This window comes from Amblyomma americanum, chromosome 2 (genome assembly GCF_052857255.1).
Source record: "Amblyomma americanum isolate KBUSLIRL-KWMA chromosome 2, ASM5285725v1, whole genome shotgun sequence".
Classification (NCBI taxonomy): domain Eukaryota; kingdom Metazoa; phylum Arthropoda; class Arachnida; order Ixodida; family Ixodidae; genus Amblyomma; species Amblyomma americanum.
The window spans coordinates 148,527,725-148,545,089 of NC_135498.1; the positions used below are offsets into that span (position 1 = coordinate 148,527,725).

The following is a 17,365-nucleotide window of genomic DNA, read 5'->3' on the forward strand; positions in this document are numbered from 1 at the left end:
TACCTACCCTTCTGGCCGTCAGAGGCTCAAGCCCGGCCGTTTCCGATGTGATGTCTTGCTTGTATTTGTTTTAATCAGTGTTATTTCTGCATTAATACTCCAGCTACAACAGTATACGAGCCACTATGCTGGCGAAAAACCTTCACGCGAGCGACGCACCTACGCGCGAGCAGGCCGCGTTCACGGCCAGCGCGTCTCGCGTTACTCGCCGCAGGGGTGTGCACTTCGCTCCTTCACGTGCGCTCTGAGGGGCGCACACTTCGCGATTTTAATCGGATATAAATAAAGCACTTTTGATACGCCTGCTATGCCAGCTGGTCATCCCTCCTCGTGGTCCATGCGAGACAGCACGCTGAGTACCCTTATTTTTCTTCTCTTGGCTGCCCCGCACCAAAGCGAGTCAGTTCGAACTTCGAAAGTGAAGACGATCTCGTTTATTGCATACCATCCGCCGAATGTCACGCAATATCTTTTTTAGCTCCAGCCCTAAAAATGCACGACAGCGAACGATGTAAAACTGAAGTTGTTATATGGCCATAAGTGTTGTGCCATGCCAGGTCCCCTTGTTCTGCGTTGAAGAGGCGTTGAAAGACGACGAAACGTGCGGCGCGAGAACTCGAGTTCAAAATTCTTTTCTGGCTGTAAACAAAAATTAACTCGATAGAAATTTCAGAAATGAAAGCCAATAAAACGTTCTACGTAACCCGTTATTGTTTGTATTTTTACTTTGAGCACCTCAGAGTGAAATCAACGAGTGTTTCAGGCTCAAAACGCGCTTTTTTCAACATTAGTGTTTTTGTTTACTTTGGTGTACACAGTTTCATCACCTGTAACACTTAGTATAGGTACTAGACACCTAGGGGAACAAAACGGCTATTTCCGAATTTCCGAGAGTACGTTGAAATTTGAAACAAGAAACGACAAAAATATGGTACAATTTCATACCTATTTTTTGTTTTTAAAAATAATTATGCGGTGTAAGCATGCATCTTTCGAATTATATCGATGGACAGAATCTGTTTAAATGTCAATAAAAAAATTTTTGAAGCGTTTTTTAAATATTTGAACTTGTTTTAAATTGTTGAGCAGTGCCTGGTTTCCCGCCTTTTCTAAATATTAAAACTGCCCTCACCTCGGGAATGACATTTTTCGGCAAAAAGGTTTCAGGATAGCATTACGCAAATAACGATGTTTCCATGAATTTTTTTGAACACATTGGAAATGGCCGAGCACAACGTCTGGGACGTTTGGCGTGGAATGACCCTTATTTCTACTAGTTACATGCACTGTAAAGGTTGCTTTGCCTTCATGCTCTTCGAATGCGGACGTATTTTGGCGCGACGCAGAAAAAAAATTGTTGGGAGCCACAGCGCCGACGATAATTGCGTTTCTACGGAGTCGGAGATATCGTGTAACGTGAAATGATCATCAAAGGGAAACTAAATTTCAGAACGTATAATTTTATGCCCTCATATGCGAAATATTTTGCAGTGTATTTATGCTGCAATAAGGGAAATGTAAAGGCCTATGTTTAGCACCGTCTCATGATAATTCTGCTTCTTAGCTTATTGGCAACATCAGGGTATTTAGCTCTATAAGGAAGCCTAGACATTACTGTACGGATTTTCCTTTTGTGTAACAATGGTTCCTCACTCCTATTGTTATGCACATGTGCACGCTTGCAAAATTAGCGAAGCGTGATCACATTTTAGGGAAACACACCGGCAATTTATGTAGCTTTAATATAACAATGAGAGAAAATTTTGTCTCATCCCTTGAGAGTCTTGCCTGGGCAAGCGAAGTAGCTGGTCTTTGCTGGCTTGCCGCTATATCGATTCCATGAGACGGGACTTGTTCCGCAATGCATTACGCCTTTCATTGCGAGCTTTCTGCCTTTCTTTGTCATCTTCGCGTTAGACAATGTTTACACTATAAACTTAATATTTTGTTGAAACGGTAGATGCATAGCGGTTTCTTGGTGAACAGGTTGTCGTAAGCGGTGACGAAACAAGAGTACATTTGTATGTATCGCGCTTGGAAATAGTGAGAAAGCGGCAGAGATTCAAAGGTCACCAGGCTAGATGCGCCCACCTGATTTCACACCGCTTAGTGCCTTGAGTGCCTGCGAATGTTTTTTTTTATTTTTTCACTTCCGCTGCCACGGGGAGTCATTCTCGTCCCGCGCATTCATTCTGCCGCAATGTGTGACACTCAAAACCGAGCAGCACGCTCTGAGAAGTCGATGAAAGTATGAACACTCAGCACGTTGGTCTGTAATTGGCTTGAAGACTCTTGAAGCAACAAGAGCAGACCAATAACAGTGAACTCAAATGAAACGATGAAGATGGCAAATATTGGCGTCAAGAATCCAGTCCAGAGGCATAGCCGAACTTCATTGAAAAGGCCTTGTTGCTCTTTTCACACTTATCTTCCAGGCCACTTCACTTTGCGTCGTGTGGAGACAAAACACCTTCCTCCAGGGGCACTCGTATAGAAGCACACTGCACACGCCTGCGACTTTTTTGGAGAAGTGTGCGCACAAAACGAAGCACAGAAACTGTTATCTTTCTCTGAAAGATTCGCAGGTAACGATGGTAGCTGTCAAGAGGCCCTGACGCAGCACTTGCGACTTGTTCAGGCGTTGTCGCTGACAAATGGTGAAACCTGTATCTCTGCAAGTAGTAATGCAGTCCTCCGAATCAGTAGAGAACAGTCATGGTGCTGGAAGCCCGAGACCTGCGCGTCTCCAAGTACTTTCCGTCGCCGACGTAGACGAGCCGCGGGTAGCATAACTTGCCGGCAACCACTTCCGTTTTGCCTCCCGACGAAGTGTCCAGAGTCCATGTGCTGCGCCTTTTGCGCATGATGATGTCGACGACAACCCACGCCAGCGACGTGGATATCGCTACCGATCCGCAGGCCACGAACAGCAGGTCGTACGAGCCCCGTGTGTCCCGGAAATAGCCTGCAAGTTCAAGGAGGTAAATGTTAGCGAAATGCCGAAGCTATAGCCCCTACCTAAGCGCAGCCTACGCTAAATGTACTGCTGAGTTGTTCGGTTAATTCTTGTGCTAGTGCTCCACGATTTCCCGCAAGGCGAGCTATAAGCATTAGGTAAGAGGCAACCATTGAGTGGATGATTTAAGCGGTGAGCAAAGCACGTTAAGTGTTCGAAATTTGAGTGCGGTCTGAATGATTATTAGAACTGGATGCTGCATGCAGTTTTGCGTTTCTTGAATTATCAGGATTGTCCTTCTGCGAACACCAGAAACTCGCGGCACGTAAATTTTGCATGTTTACAAGGGAAGCTACACTTGCGCTGTGTTGAATTTCAAAGGCAAGGCCCTCAGTGCGCAAAGAAAGCTCTGCACAGGACTCTAGTACCCGGCCATCGACGCCAGAAATTGAACGTGGGACTTCACGCTTAACAGAGCCTTGCATGCCATGACTAACAGGCATGTAGCTTTTATTTTCTGCATTATACAGTAGACCTATTAGTGTCTATGTTTTAGTGAAGGCGTAAAAACTGCCGTGTAATTATTCAAACCTACTCAAGAACTGGTAGTTTTGGGGAGATCGGGATTAGTGGAAGTGAATGAGAGACTGCGTACATCTTCCTACACTTTGAACGCCGAGTTCGTATCCCACTTATTGAAATTCCGACGCCAATGGAGCGAAATTGGGGTAACCACCTTTTACAGCCACGCCTTCTGTTTGCCATCAGGCACGCCGTAAAGGAAGGCTTCGGATGGGTAATGACTAACTGAAGTTTCAATCTAGGAAAAAAATTCTACTACAAAAATTTTTTGTCATTTCGCTCCTCACAAAAACTGAGAGGTTGCTAGTGCATCTAAGATGAGTTGATAAAAACTGCTCACAAAGTCTCAACGATTCCACACGCATATAAAAGATACAAACAAAAACAAAATATTTCTTCTATAAGTCTACCTGTTGAGGTTCAGGTGAGAATGAATACTACGGCGCATGAAAAGATCTTGAGATGCATTCTTAGCTACTTTTCTGCTAACCCTTTCAGAGCCATGCATTTTGAAAATACACAGACGATGAATGCGGTTGATGCGGTAGACAATGCGCTGGCATTAATGTTGACCCCGGACTGAGTGGCCGCTGCCGCTGGTGGATTCCGACTATGCTGGTGGGTGGCATGATTCAGTCCTTCAATTGTCGTGGCACACGCGGTATCCCAACATCCGCATCGCTTGACTCTGATTGGCGACTGTGATGTCCCTGTCATCACCATCGGCTCCCACCTTCTCTGCCTCTTCCCTGTATCACTTTCCCTCTTCCTCCTCTCCCCTGAAAGGGAAGAGGGCGTTTCTCCTTTCTTGCCTTCTTTGCCTCCTGCACACGTACAGAAGGAAGAAAAAAAAGACTACAAAGAATATTTACTACATTTGAATCAGTGCGAAAGCAGGGATTTGTGCTGCGTAGAAGACGATCAGCGTGCAGTGCTGCGGGATGGAGCGCTCGCTCTAGACCAGCTGCGAACTGACAATGAGCAATTTTACTCGAGGTTAGCACCCATCATAGCAGTTTTTAAGCAATAATAGAACATAAGAGAGGAGAAGGCTAGAGGGAGAAAAGGAAAGAATTTCCAGTACTACTCGAACCAAAAAAACGCATAAATTGGTATATTCAACAAGGCTGTCTGGCCCACGGCGCCTCTACGGCTGAGCACTTTGTGCCGACGCTGCCCAGTGGGCAAAGGGTTAGACTTGTGAGGCAACGGCGGAATGCCATCTTATCAGTGACCATCCGCTGCAAAATTTTACAGTGGGCTGAAAAATTTGCAACGCATTCTACCTGTAAACGTGCTGCATTCTCTGCTAACGATCGGTTTTGTGACCGGAGCGAGCGAGCGAACGTAATTGGAGAACTGTAGTGTTTTCCGAAATTTTCGACGGCTTTTATTTGAAATTTGTCAGTGAAATAACAATAGGAACAACGAAACAATGCGGAGTCAGCAATACAGCCGAAAGCAAAGAAGGCAGGGTGACATTTCTTTTTGTCTTTTTTATCTGTCCAAATGAACGTATGTGTTTAGTATTTACTACGGGAATGACGCAAACAGTGAAATTTGTACATAACGCATCTGATCACGCGCAACGATGTCAAAAGTTAATAGATAAGTTGCGAAGGAAGATGCTTTGAAGCTCTCTGGACTAAGGAAAATTTGCCTTGAAGCTGCTGCTTGCGTGACTATTCAAAAACAGCGCCTTTGAAACGAGTTTTGAAAGCGTCCTCCATCAAAACGCAATCACCGCCCAGATCGAGGACCCCTCATTGACTGAAGTGACTGCTTGTGCAGCGAGCCGCAGCCTTTCAGTTCTCGCACTAGTGTCACGTGACGTGCAATTTACGCACTACATGGAGCGCATCTGTATTTGTAACTAACGTCGCAAGAAACTCTTTTTACTCACCCCTTGCCATCTTCCGTGGCACTACGGGAGTTTAATCCCCTCCTAAATGGTTTAGATTTTTTTTGGCCAGAATTGAGCCCTACGAACTGTAGACCGTGTGCGAAACTCTAGCCAGGAAGTGCTCTGCTAATGACATGCGATGTCCTCGCTTCATGGATGCTGGTTTTAAACATTAGTCAACTCGGAGGCTGATAAAATATTGCAATGAATACAAAGTCTTCTTCCGGCCCCGATTTTATATTCGGTATCATTATTTCATTAGTCACCTTCCGAAATGTACATTTTGGTAAAAATGTTATGAAGAAAGTCAGTGATGACGTTCGCCTCTTATTGATCTCTCAGAACTAATGTCCAGGGAAGCTGAAAAGCTTAGGATTCCGATTAATACATATATAAAAAAAGCTTGAGAAAGGAACGAAAAGTTTTCGAGTCCATAGAAATGTGGGATACGGTTTCTTCAGACTTTACGTGATGTTTTTTTTTTACTATTCAGTCATCTATGGACAACGCAAATATTAATGCGTCGTTTTATGATACACCTAAGCTGCCATAGACTCCTTCTGTATCCTGCTATGTATCTAGTGAGCACAGAGTTGTCATGGTTCGTTTGATAGCTTCTTTTGCAGTGAAGATAATAAGTATATAGTTAAGAGATTACTCTCCTCTGTATTCTGACGCCGAGATCGACCAAGGTTGACCACAAATTCATGGCCGTTACGCTCGTTGTAACGCTGTTTATGAGCGATAGAAAGTCCACATAATGCTTTTGCAGCTGTTGAATTTCCTTTCAGTGTTGCTGCCCCGAATAAGCATTAATTGACTGTCTTTGTGTTCTGTGAGAGTTGGAAGGAGTGATTTATGGTGAGCGAAATTTGGTGACCCGGACTTTAGAATACTGTTGTGCAGCCCGTTGCGGGCAGCATCTCTGTTCTAAAAAAATCAAAGATAAATGCCACTGATACGCACGGAATGCGTTCGCTTGTCATCTCAGATTTCATGAGCGCTTTTTGTTGACGAACTGAATTCGCTCAAACCAGTAACATTTTAAGTTATTTGATGCCCTGCTCAATCTCATGCCGTTCCGTGTGACTTCTTTCATGCATGTCAGATGGCGCTTGTGACTGAAATCTCCCGCCATGCCGTGTGATTTTGTGCATGCTGCGTTTGGAAGCAGACGGATGTTGACGAAGACGATGATATCTAAAGCACAGCGCGATAGGCTGCAAGTATAACACGCAGGTTGAAAAGCTCTGCTGATAGCACAATCGTTGTAATGCTAACGCATTAAAATATGTTTGCTTATTCTTCCTCCTCTGAGCGTGCTCGTCATCGTTACGACCCGCCCATCAGTGTGGCTCTGGCCTCTCAGCATTGCAGGCAGCGTCCTGAACGCGACTCTCAGCTTGGTCTGCATACAAGCCCTCCCGCACCGAGACGTGTGTGCCACGTCGCCACCGGCGGCTTTGTAATAACCGCCGCGGTTGCTACTACGCACTCACGCAGAATGGCAAGCCACTCAGCCTGGCGGCGTCTTTTCTCCATTTCCCTTCTCCTGCCTGCTCAGAAGTGCAGAATGTGTTCCGTGTCTGCTCTCATCTTCGGACAGTTCCGAGAGTGAGCTGTGTCCCGCCATCAGCAGTAGCAGGTCACCAGTGAGTTGAGGAGAGTGTTTGTTTGAATTTGCAAAGGACGACCGCTTGTTCCATGCTCTCCTTCTAAGAGTAGGAATTGGAGGGTGAATTTCGCTGTGGCAGCCATTCAAAGCAATTGTGGGAAACAAAACAACCAGTAAGAGGTGCGTATCGATTTGTAGGCACCAACTGTTTAATTCTGCGCATGAGCTGTAATTTTGCCGTACAGCTGAAGGTTGGCCTTTTCAGCTTGTTAAAAAGATTACTCAGGAAAAGAATTGCTTTATTTTGCGTCACTGTTCCAATACACAGGGTGATTTTTTTTCATTCTTTATAGATTTTTATTGTACAAACTCTGAGAGCTACGTATGTTGCGGTCTGTATGGATGGGCTTGATAGCAAAGCGGACATTATTTACTATCGTGAGCAATATGAGCAGGAACACAGGAGGGCGTGCTCGATAGCCTCGAACCCTACTGGCAGCGAAATGCGGCTGCCGCTGTACGAAACAAAGTGGAAAGGGCGCCGCGGTTCCGCTAACTCCTGGCACTCCCGTCTCGCTAACGTTGCGGCGAAACGGCAGCTGATTGCGCGTAGACGGCTACTAGCGATGATAAGACGATTATGGCACGCAGAGCGTGGCAATGTGTCGCCTGCAGTTCTGCGCAAAATGCTTCTCGCTCTCTCTATTCCTATGATATGCGCAGGACGTATGGCAGTGATACCGCCCCGATACTCTAGCGCCTGTAATAGCGTTCACGCCCAAGAAAAAGCAACATTGTTTTCCGATAAGTGTTTTGCTGCATCCTGATCTTGTGAACGGAGAAAAATTGCATGCAGCAGTGGGTTGAAATCTTTTATTGGACGCTCGCCAAATGGTAACAAAATTTGAGAGCACACAAAAAGTACTACCCCAATATATTAGTATTAGATTGAGCTTTTCTTGCACGTCTGGCGAGTTAATAACGGGTCATGGCTCCGCCGGTTTGAATGACGGCCTCCATTCTTTCTGGCAGAGATCTTTAGAGAGCCTGGATGAAGGCTGTTTCATCTTGAATATGTTGCCACTCGTGTTGTATATTTTCCCACAGTTCATCGGCGGTCGCCAAGTCCGAGGAGAGCCTTGAAAGCTTAGCCTTCATACGTGCCCAAAGATGTTCTAAGCTATTCATGTCCGCACCTTTCACACACCACTCCAGGCTCCTTACCCCTAGTTAGTCTAAAAGACGTGACACGACTTTTGCTGTGTGAATGGGAAACAAGTGATGTTGGAACAGATAATACCCATCCGGGTGTGGACCACTCAGTGCATAGGGGATCATCTCGTGCTCCAGCAACGTGCAATATGCAGCACCCGTATATCTCCTAGGGACTCTTACAATGGGGCTTAGGCCGCCACACGAAATAGCCGCCAAAACGTTTACTGACGTGCGTCCACTTGCGGCCACCTCCTTGATGTTCTGAGGACAGAAGCGTTTGTTTTCGATGCGCCATACTTTTTTCTGCTGGTCCCGGCGAGTCGAGAAAGTAGATTTGTCGGAGAAGATTACATATTTCCAGTCCTCCGCTCTCCAGCTACGGTGATCGACAGCGAACTTCAGGCGAGCAGTTTTGTTGGCAACTGTGAGAAGGGGCTTCTGAGCGGCGATGCGACTTCTGAGTGCGGCTTCCCTTAGCCTTCGCCGTACCGTGCTGTCGCTTATATGTTCCAGGACAAGAGTACTGCGCACGTCCTTCGCACTCTGAAACGTCTTCTCGTTGACTGCAGCAACAATCTGTAGCTCTTCATCTATCGACGTGGCATGGGGTCGCGTTTTGTGTGGCGCATCCTTAATGCGTCCTTCATCTCGGTACGCTTGCACTATCCTGTTCACAGTCTTCAACTGGCAGCCTGTCAAGGCAGCAATGTTCCGCTGCGAGTAACCTTTCTTTGACAGTTCGACTTCTTCCCGCTTACTCAAAGACACTCGAGACATCGTTGGGCCCTGGAGCACAGTGCTAAGAGCAGGCAGTCGTGGTCTGCTCTTATGAGCATTTTGCACGAAATCAATTAAAAGGGGCGCGTCGGCCGTGACGTAGCGTTTTATTTCTTGTTCAAACGTTTCTGGGGAAGGTGTGACTGGCCATACAATAGGCCATTTCAAACGTTGACCAGAAAATATTCGTCGCAGTACGCTTACCAGTATCTAAGAATCGGGTCAGACCACTCCGCTCCACACAAACAAAAAAGGAGCAAAAAAGTGTTAACGACGGCATTTTGCGCAGAAGTGCAGGCGGCACTTTGCCGCGCTCTGCGTGCCATAATCGTCTTATCATCGCTAGCAGCCGTCGACGCGCAGTCAGCTGCCGTTTCGCAGCAACGTTAGCGAGACGGGAGTGCCAGCAGTTAGCGGAACCGCGGCGCCCTTTCCACTTTGTTTCGTACAGCGGCCGCCGCATTTCGCTGCCAGTAGGGTTTGAGGCTATTGGGCACGCCCTCCTGTGTTACTGCTCATATTGCTCACGGTAGTACGTATAAAAAATTAGACGGACTGATTAACTGAAATTAACTAATAAACTTTCTTTATTTTTTTGGATTTCAGAGAGGAAAGTTTGTTGCAAAATTGAAGGCCGTCAAGGTGCGCCCAGCCTGCAAATTTGCTTGATCGGCCACGTGGTTTGAAATATCGAACGTCAACAAAATGAATTTCAGAGCTCACTGAGTTGACTTTCTCGCATTGATTTTTTGTAAAATGGCGTGGTACACGTCGCATCATCGCCAAATCAAGTGTATTACGTGTACGTCATCAAACACACCAATGGCGTCTCTATTTGGTGAAAACAAAACAAAAACTGCGAGCCACGCCATTTATTAAATGCGTCATGCGGAAAAGCCAACTCAACGAGCGGCTCAGCGCTTACGGCGCTCGGCTGCTGACCCGAAAGAGGCGCGTTTGATCCCCGCCTCGGCAGCTGCATTTCGGTGGTGGCGAAATGCGAGAAGCCCGTGTACTGTGCGATGCCAATGAATATTAAAGGACCTCAGGTGGTCGAAATTTCCGAAGCCCTTCGCTACGGCGTTCCTCATGGCCCGAGCAGCTTTGGGACGTTAAACCTCCATGAACCAAATCAACTCAACGAGCTTGCAAATTAGTGTTTTTGACCTTCGATATTTCGAACCACGTGGCCGTTAACAAAGTTTAGAAGCACGAACAGCCATCAGTGGTTCGGCGCCTTCAGTTTCACCCTATAACTTTCTATTGTACATCACAAAAATAAAACGTTTATTACTTGTTTTAGCTAATTAAATGTATAGTTGTTGATTCATACCAGGTACATAAGGTCCGCCATACTGTAGCTATGTAGACCGCAAAGATTGATCTCTCCAAGTCACTGAAATAAACATCTGTAAACATTAAATAAAATCACGCTGAATATTGGAAAATGCTGAAATTGGTTTCACTCTCTGAAACAACTAAATAACAGGCGTGTTCAAGGGTGCACTCGTTCAGCCGGAAACTTGTTTTTAGCAAGAACAGAGTTTAGAGGTAGAGACGTAGCTAGAACGACAGGAACTGATTTCTACACACAGTGTACTGGTGCCCACGCTCTGCTTCACAGGGCGTAAAATTGTTTAGAATTGTGCCATCTTCATGGGAGAAAAACGCATATTTTGGCGTTTTTATCCGAGTGATTGGAGCCTGGGAGAAAATTCACCGAAAATATACCGACCATATATGTGAAATGAGACAGAAGAGAAGCAAATTCAAGACAATAAGAATACAGCCTGCTGGGGCCCACAAGTTTTGTTAAGGGTGAAGGAGGACACCTTTCGGCGCCAGCACTTGCTGCATGATTGCTGAAGCGATAAGTTCCTGCATTGCGAGTGAGCCAGTGAAGCAGGAGGAAGGAAACAGGCACTCCGACTTAGGCGCTTATTTGGGCGTCCGCGGCGGCTTCTGTAGTGGCTTACCTTCTTACGACATCTTCAGCACATCTTCAGCGTCGCGTAGTTTAAACGTCTCCGGACCAAGCCCTCGGAAAGAGGGAAAGCGTTGCGAGGGTTATGAGAAGGCCCGAGGTTTGCTTGCGCTTCATTGCATCATGCAGACATTAGGCACGGAGCACCTCGGCAGCGGGACACCTTGTTCGCATACAGTTTGGTAACCTGTTATTACCTCCCCTCCACCCCGTTCGCGCTCCCAATAAAGTGCTAGTTTTTATTACAATGCACAGGCCATTAATTCTGACGGCTCTAATTCTAAGCCGTAGCTGGAGATGCGTTTGTAGTGCTTTATTTGGTTCTACATGCTACCACACGTCGTCGAGAAGCAAACTAACCGCTAGTGCTGGCAACTGCTAAACTGCTAGAGCCCCTTCCTTGCAGGCGTTGCGTGCTAAAGCGTACGCTCACGCGGGTTAAGGGCGGGGCAGGGAGACCAACTGCTTTTTTTCCTGGCGCACTAAATGGGGGGTCTTCCACTCAAGCTTGACGGCTCCGGTTTTGCGACGCGCAACGACCGCGGCTGTTGGCGAATAACGACCACGTGTCGGCCTTGGACGAACAGACTTTGGCAGACGGAATGAACCCCACGAGGCACAGCGGAGGAAGTTGGCACAGCGCTCCGCACTCTTCAGAGGAGCGCGAACAGTGCTTGTCTCGGAGCACTGATATTCGTATCGGTTCGGTAGACTCCAACAATCTCTCTCGGCTTTGATGTGTTCGAATTTGTTACCATATTGTCAGAGGTATCACGTGAGGATGGTAGGTGCCTCTAGCGCACCCTCCCCACGCAACCCGCTTTTCAGCGGACTTGCGTCCCGCAGCACTTTGGTCAAAGGGAAATACAGGTAAATCATAGTACGTAGGTTACAGGTGACAACATTGAAGTTGCACAGTTGTCTTTTTCAAAAATGCCTGCCCACTGATGATGCAGGAAGGCACGCGCCGTGGACGCTATTGTAATCTATCTTGCCTGCCTACTCATGAGTAGGAAAAAAAAGTACAGTATAACATTATCTCGCTATTGATCACAAGTTGGATGCACAAAAGAGGTTGCAATTCTACTGAAAAGACAAGGCAGTGCTGTCAAAAATTACTGGTGAGGAAAACACTCCTCGTGGTTAAATGAAAATGTGCAACATTATTAATTGCATTTAGTTATAATTTATAGTAGTTTATTCTAGTTAGTAGAGTTAGTTGTTGGGCTAGTTGCGTTTTTTCTACCGCAACGGCAAACGCCCTTTTCACCCACCTTCGTACTTCTTCCCTTCTTTGGGCGTTTGCCGCCGCACTGGAAAACTATTAACTTATCTATGGTAGTTAGCTTAGCATCAGATACTGAGCGGTTAGCTATTGAGGGATATTCGCGAGAGTTCTCGCTATCACGCTGCCCAACCTGCAGTCAAACACTCTGTTGTTACTAGGCTGCAGTCATGCAAATAGGCTCTTCGCAACTGATCAAATATGTGAGGATGTGGTATGGAATCTGCTTCGGAAATATGATGATCGCTCGACTGGCCGCTCAAACGCCTCCTGGTCGAGCATGCGCGAAAGTCTCGTCGGTGCAGCTGTGTGTGCTAAACCTCGCAAAATGCATGCATCAATACGAAATGGCTTCCACAGATTAGGACCAAAGTTGCGGGAGGCTTGAGTGCATGGTGAAGTGCATGTCACACGCGTGGCGGACAATTTATTCCTCTAGGCACGAGCGCTTGGTGGGGCGTATCCAACTGTGACAGTAGTGCTCGCAATAGCTGGTCGGTTAGGAGAAATCCGTGACAGCAGGTGGAAGTGCTGAGTAGCTGAGTAAGACGCAGTACCGGGACTTAAAAAGGCAGAATGATACGCTAATCATCTCGTTGTAGAAAAAAATACCGAGCAGAAGACACGAGAAAGATGACGACTAGACACAGACTTCGCTCAGCGAAATCTCTTGCCTCATGTGCCGTTTTGTGTTCTACAATGGAGATGCGCTGAGTAGCTCAGCTTGCTATTTGTGTACGCGAATAACCGTCACAGGCTGCGGTCGTGTCGCCCGCCGTTGCTTTTCGCAGAACCTACCGCGGATGAGCAACGGGCCAGCTCTTTTTTTTTTTAGCAGAAGTTTTTGTCTTGAAAAATAGGCTCTTCCTTTTCTCAGTGAACAAAAAGATGACATAATCGTTTACAAAATGCAACAAGATGTCTGTCGTCCTATCTTAACGGCAGATATGTACTATTATAGTACTATTAAATAGTATTTCCCTCTAGTTCTGTCACTACGACAAAAGGGAGCAGAATGCTGCAGAAATCATGTTGTTACTACGTAATCATACCACCTAACAGTAGGAGAAATCTGCTGTGAGAACAGAAAATTTTCTGTTGTCGTTTTTGATAGGGAAGCATTCTCGCATAAGGTATATCGCATCGGCTGCACGTCTTCCTTCTTCTGGTTGTTCACGGTAATGTCGGAATTTCGAGCCGCTTTTAACCTCCCTAAATATTATACGTCTGATTCGCTCAAAGCGCGGTGTTTCCAGCGACAGCAAACTGATGCGAGATCCCATAGTGTACTCTGAGAACAAAGAGAGAGAATACTCCCCTTCATTTACGGATTTTTCAACTTTCTTTAACAATTCTGGGTCAAAATCACCCTGTGGTAGTTCTACCAGTCTGGCTGTAGAAGCGTTTGTCTTAACTGCACCTTACTTTATGGGAAATCGGAAGACTCTTTAAACATTTAGATATAACACGTGCAGAAAGCTTGCTATAGCGCTATTACATAGCGTGCTATCTTAATTAGAGGCATTAAATTAACATGTTTCCCTTGGGAAATATCTTCTACATACGTGGAGTAGGCTTCCTCTATTAAAACACCAATAAGGCATTCCCATACAGAACATGCTAGCACTCGGGTAACAAAATAAGAGCTAAATGCAAACGTCATCTTCCTCCAGAAAACTCGGCTTCTTCTGCAGAAAGTGGAATGCTGCAATCAGTAAATACTAGAGAAGTGGCGCAAACAGTTGTTCACACAAACTAGCAGGTTTACTTCACATAAAACCACATTACCGCGAGCTGTCATGAGAGACCACTGCAGGAAAAGTTGGCACCAATCGGAGATAGAGATATCTAAAGATAGATGAAAATAAAAATACAAATATATAAAAAGATAAAGACACCATCACATGCAAGCTCTGTAATTTGCATTTTGAAGTATGATGCATTCGCCAAAATTACTCCATAGCAGAAAACCTCTTTGGTCTACATCCCCTCTTTAGGGGTCGTTGCAAAAGATTTCTGCGAGCATTATTGTTCGACAAGAATTTGGGTACTGTTCATGCCACGTAAAAGTTCCTGTCTTTCAATATAGCGGATGAAACGCGGGTAAGTGTGTACAGAAATAAAGGGAGAGGAAACCAAACGCTACAGAAGCCTCAGGAACACAATACGTGGTTCAGGAATGCAATTCTTTGCAGTTGTCAAAGAGCCCTGGAAAAGGAGGGAATAAGAGCTTTTCTTCCTCTAGGCCTCCGCTTACCGATGAGCGAGGGCTTCGCGAAGGAGAAGGTCGCCGACAGCGCCGTCAGCAAGCCGGTCGCCATGGCTATCCTGTCCAGGCCCACGCACTCGACGAGTATCACGGGGAACAGCACTACGCCGCTGCCGAGCAGGAAGGCCACCGCCGAGGCCAGCGCGAACAGCGACCCGTAGTCCTCGCACTGAGGGAACACCACGTACATGGCGCCGACGAGAGCCAGCACTATCGCCATCATCGTCCGCCTCTTGAGCAGCTGGCGGTCGACGATCACGGGCAGCCCCAGTCGGCCCACCAGGTCGGCCAGAGAACTCAGCGACGTCATCGTGACTGCGCTGCTCTGCTCGATGCCCTTGTCGACGGCGAAGTCCACGAGCAACGAGTTGTAACAGTCGTAGCCGAGGTTGAAGGCCACGGCCGAGTACATGACTAGGTAGAGCATCGGTATCCGCAGGACGTCCAAGCCACTCAGCACAGAGGACCTGTGGCGCTTCTGCCTGAGTGCCACGGCCTGCACATCCGGAGCTGCTTGCGGATTCTTGGAGGCTGTCGAAAATGAAATAGGCGCAGACGCTGTGTGAAAAAGGCAGCTGCAGCAGGGCTCAAGCAGGGAGCAAAATAGGCCCGGGCGATATACAGCCCCGAAGCTATACCAAACGTGATGAGTCCTTAAAAGCTGATCCCGTTCGCTAAGGCGTACTCTAGAAAAAAATAACCGATGCTTCAGGCATCGTTTATCACTGATATTATAACAAAAAATGTTAATCGCTAGAACTTTTATACTGGTTCGTTCTTTTTTCGTGAATTTTGAAATGAACAGTTTCATGCTGAGAATTTGTCAATAAGTATAGTTGTTCATAAGGTCTTACGCAAAATACAGTAGCCACAAAATGGTCGAATGCAACAATTTTGTCTTTGTTGCCAAGATTTCGCGGCGTGAGTGCCATAGAACTACGCCACGGGCAGAGAGGAGCGAGGAGCCAGTCCACGGCTTTACCGGTGGGTTAATTAGGCGACGGCAATAGCGGTTGAAAACTAATTCAGCGATAAAAGTTTCGCTTTCCGCGCGTTTTGCTGCGCTTCTTGAAAAAAATAGTCGTTTGCACTTAGAATTTAAAATTACCGTACTGAAAGTTAAGGCCGGTGTACAGAAAAACGCTTGGGGGAAATCTCAGGAAGAAAGAAAGTCGGACATCTCATAACTCATGTATCTCTTGTTATTTCCGCAACGAATGCCCTCTTCGATTGGACTGACAGTGTTTCTGCTTAGAATAGATGTGGATTAAAGCTGCAGAGCTCTCTGAGGTGACGGCGTTCTGCCCTCATCTATTATTAACTGTCACCTCTGTTTGTTTAAAGTTCGTTGTGCCATTCGCTTTGGACAGCCAACATGCGGCGTCTTCTTTCATTTGCTGAGTGGAAACAAATAGAACGTAACTCTTCACAAAGACCGCATCACTAGCAAAAATTAATGTTTACAGAGTTTGCTACTCTGTTTTCAATAACGAAACTGTCCGGCAGACACATGGCATGTCACTATTCTGACCGATTTGTTCCAGAGACACCGGGCATATGACGCCTGGCTTTAGGCTTAGCTCTTACGTAAGAAGGCGTTCAGCAAATTCCGTACATTACCTTTCGAATGCTTTCAAAGCTGAAGAAGTGTATGAGGCATCAGTTGCCCCGGCAACCCAACACACAGTTCGTAAAGATTATGCCGCATTCATACATATCAAATGTTGTTTCCTCAATTTATAATTTCTGCTGAACGGGTGTCAGCGCACACCAAGACCCTAAGTGTGAGGTAGACCCATGACGGCCGCCTTACCGTCGTTAGGGAACATGGGGATGACGTAAGGCAGCGGAGGGGAGGACTTTTCGTCCGAGCTCTCCACCGTGATGAGCGACTCCACGGACGTGTCGCAGCGCCTGAGCCAGCGCGGCTGGCGCAGGAAGAGGCTGAACGCGGCCGCGTTCAGGGTGAGTGCCCCGAACACCAGCATGGCCTCCTGGAAGCCGTAGTGCGCGATCAGCTTCTCGATGAGCTTGGGGAAGACGAAGCTGCCCAGCGTGGAGCCGGCGAAGCAGACGCCCGTGGCCAGCGTCTGGTGCTTGACGAAGTGCTCGCTGATCAGCACCGGGTTCATGGCGTAGACGATACCCGAGCCGAATCCTGCCAGGCGAAAATGGGGCCTTGAGAGAGTCGCTTGGGCAGCGCGTGCTGGAGCTATTTTAGTGGAGAACTTGCAGGCGAAACTGTAGACGCAGTAGTTGCGGTCTTCGCGAGCAAACATTTACAGCGACAGCTATGTGCCAGACATTGTGTAGCTTAAAAGGACACTGGGACAAAAGCATCAAACTTTTTTTCGCAGAAAAACTCAGTTGTATTCTATTTCTGGCTACGCTGATGTTTGCACGCGGTAGCAAAAGACGCGTTATTTCTTAGATAAATGCGTTGAAAAATTTTACCGCCTTTCGCTATAAACTTGGGACGTTAAGAGCGAAATGAACTACGCGACATCGTTTGGGAGTGAACTGCAGTATAGTAATGCCTTTGAAATCCGGTGGCAAAAAACTGCCTTCATATCGCGATTTCCTTGCAATAACGACCGGCAGTGGCAAAATCCTTATTTTTATTTTTCGGCCTTTTCTGACATATAAAAGCTGCCATTTGATTTTTTGTCATTATAATGCGGTAATCAATCAATACAGTGAACTGAAATTTGCCCTCCTTATGTCTTCTAAGGAACACTGAGCATAAGTATTCAACAACCAGGCCACCTATTCATAATTG

At 46.6% G+C, this 17,365-nt stretch overlaps 1 protein-coding gene across 12 annotated transcripts in view; it reads right to left on the minus strand.

Annotated features, from left to right (window-relative positions):
* Positions 1-489: 489 nt before the first annotated feature.
* Positions 490-17,365, minus strand: part of LOC144121892 (monocarboxylate transporter 13-like) — a 206,454-nt gene continuing 189,578 nt past the window's right edge. For 11 of the 12 annotated variants that reach the window (XM_077655319.1, XM_077655328.1, XM_077655324.1 and 8 more), the window contains 3 exons: positions 16,400-16,744; positions 14,575-15,117; positions 491-2,965 (listed from right to left, as the gene is read on the minus strand). In XM_077655319.1, coding sequence (XP_077511445.1) covers positions 2,700-2,965; positions 14,575-15,117; positions 16,400-16,744 — 1,154 coding nt within the window. In that variant the 3' untranslated portion in view covers positions 491-2,699. Of the gene's footprint in view, positions 2,966-14,574; positions 15,118-16,399; positions 16,745-17,365 lie in introns of all 12 variants that reach the window. The other variant, XM_077655318.1, reaches the window with a different exon arrangement.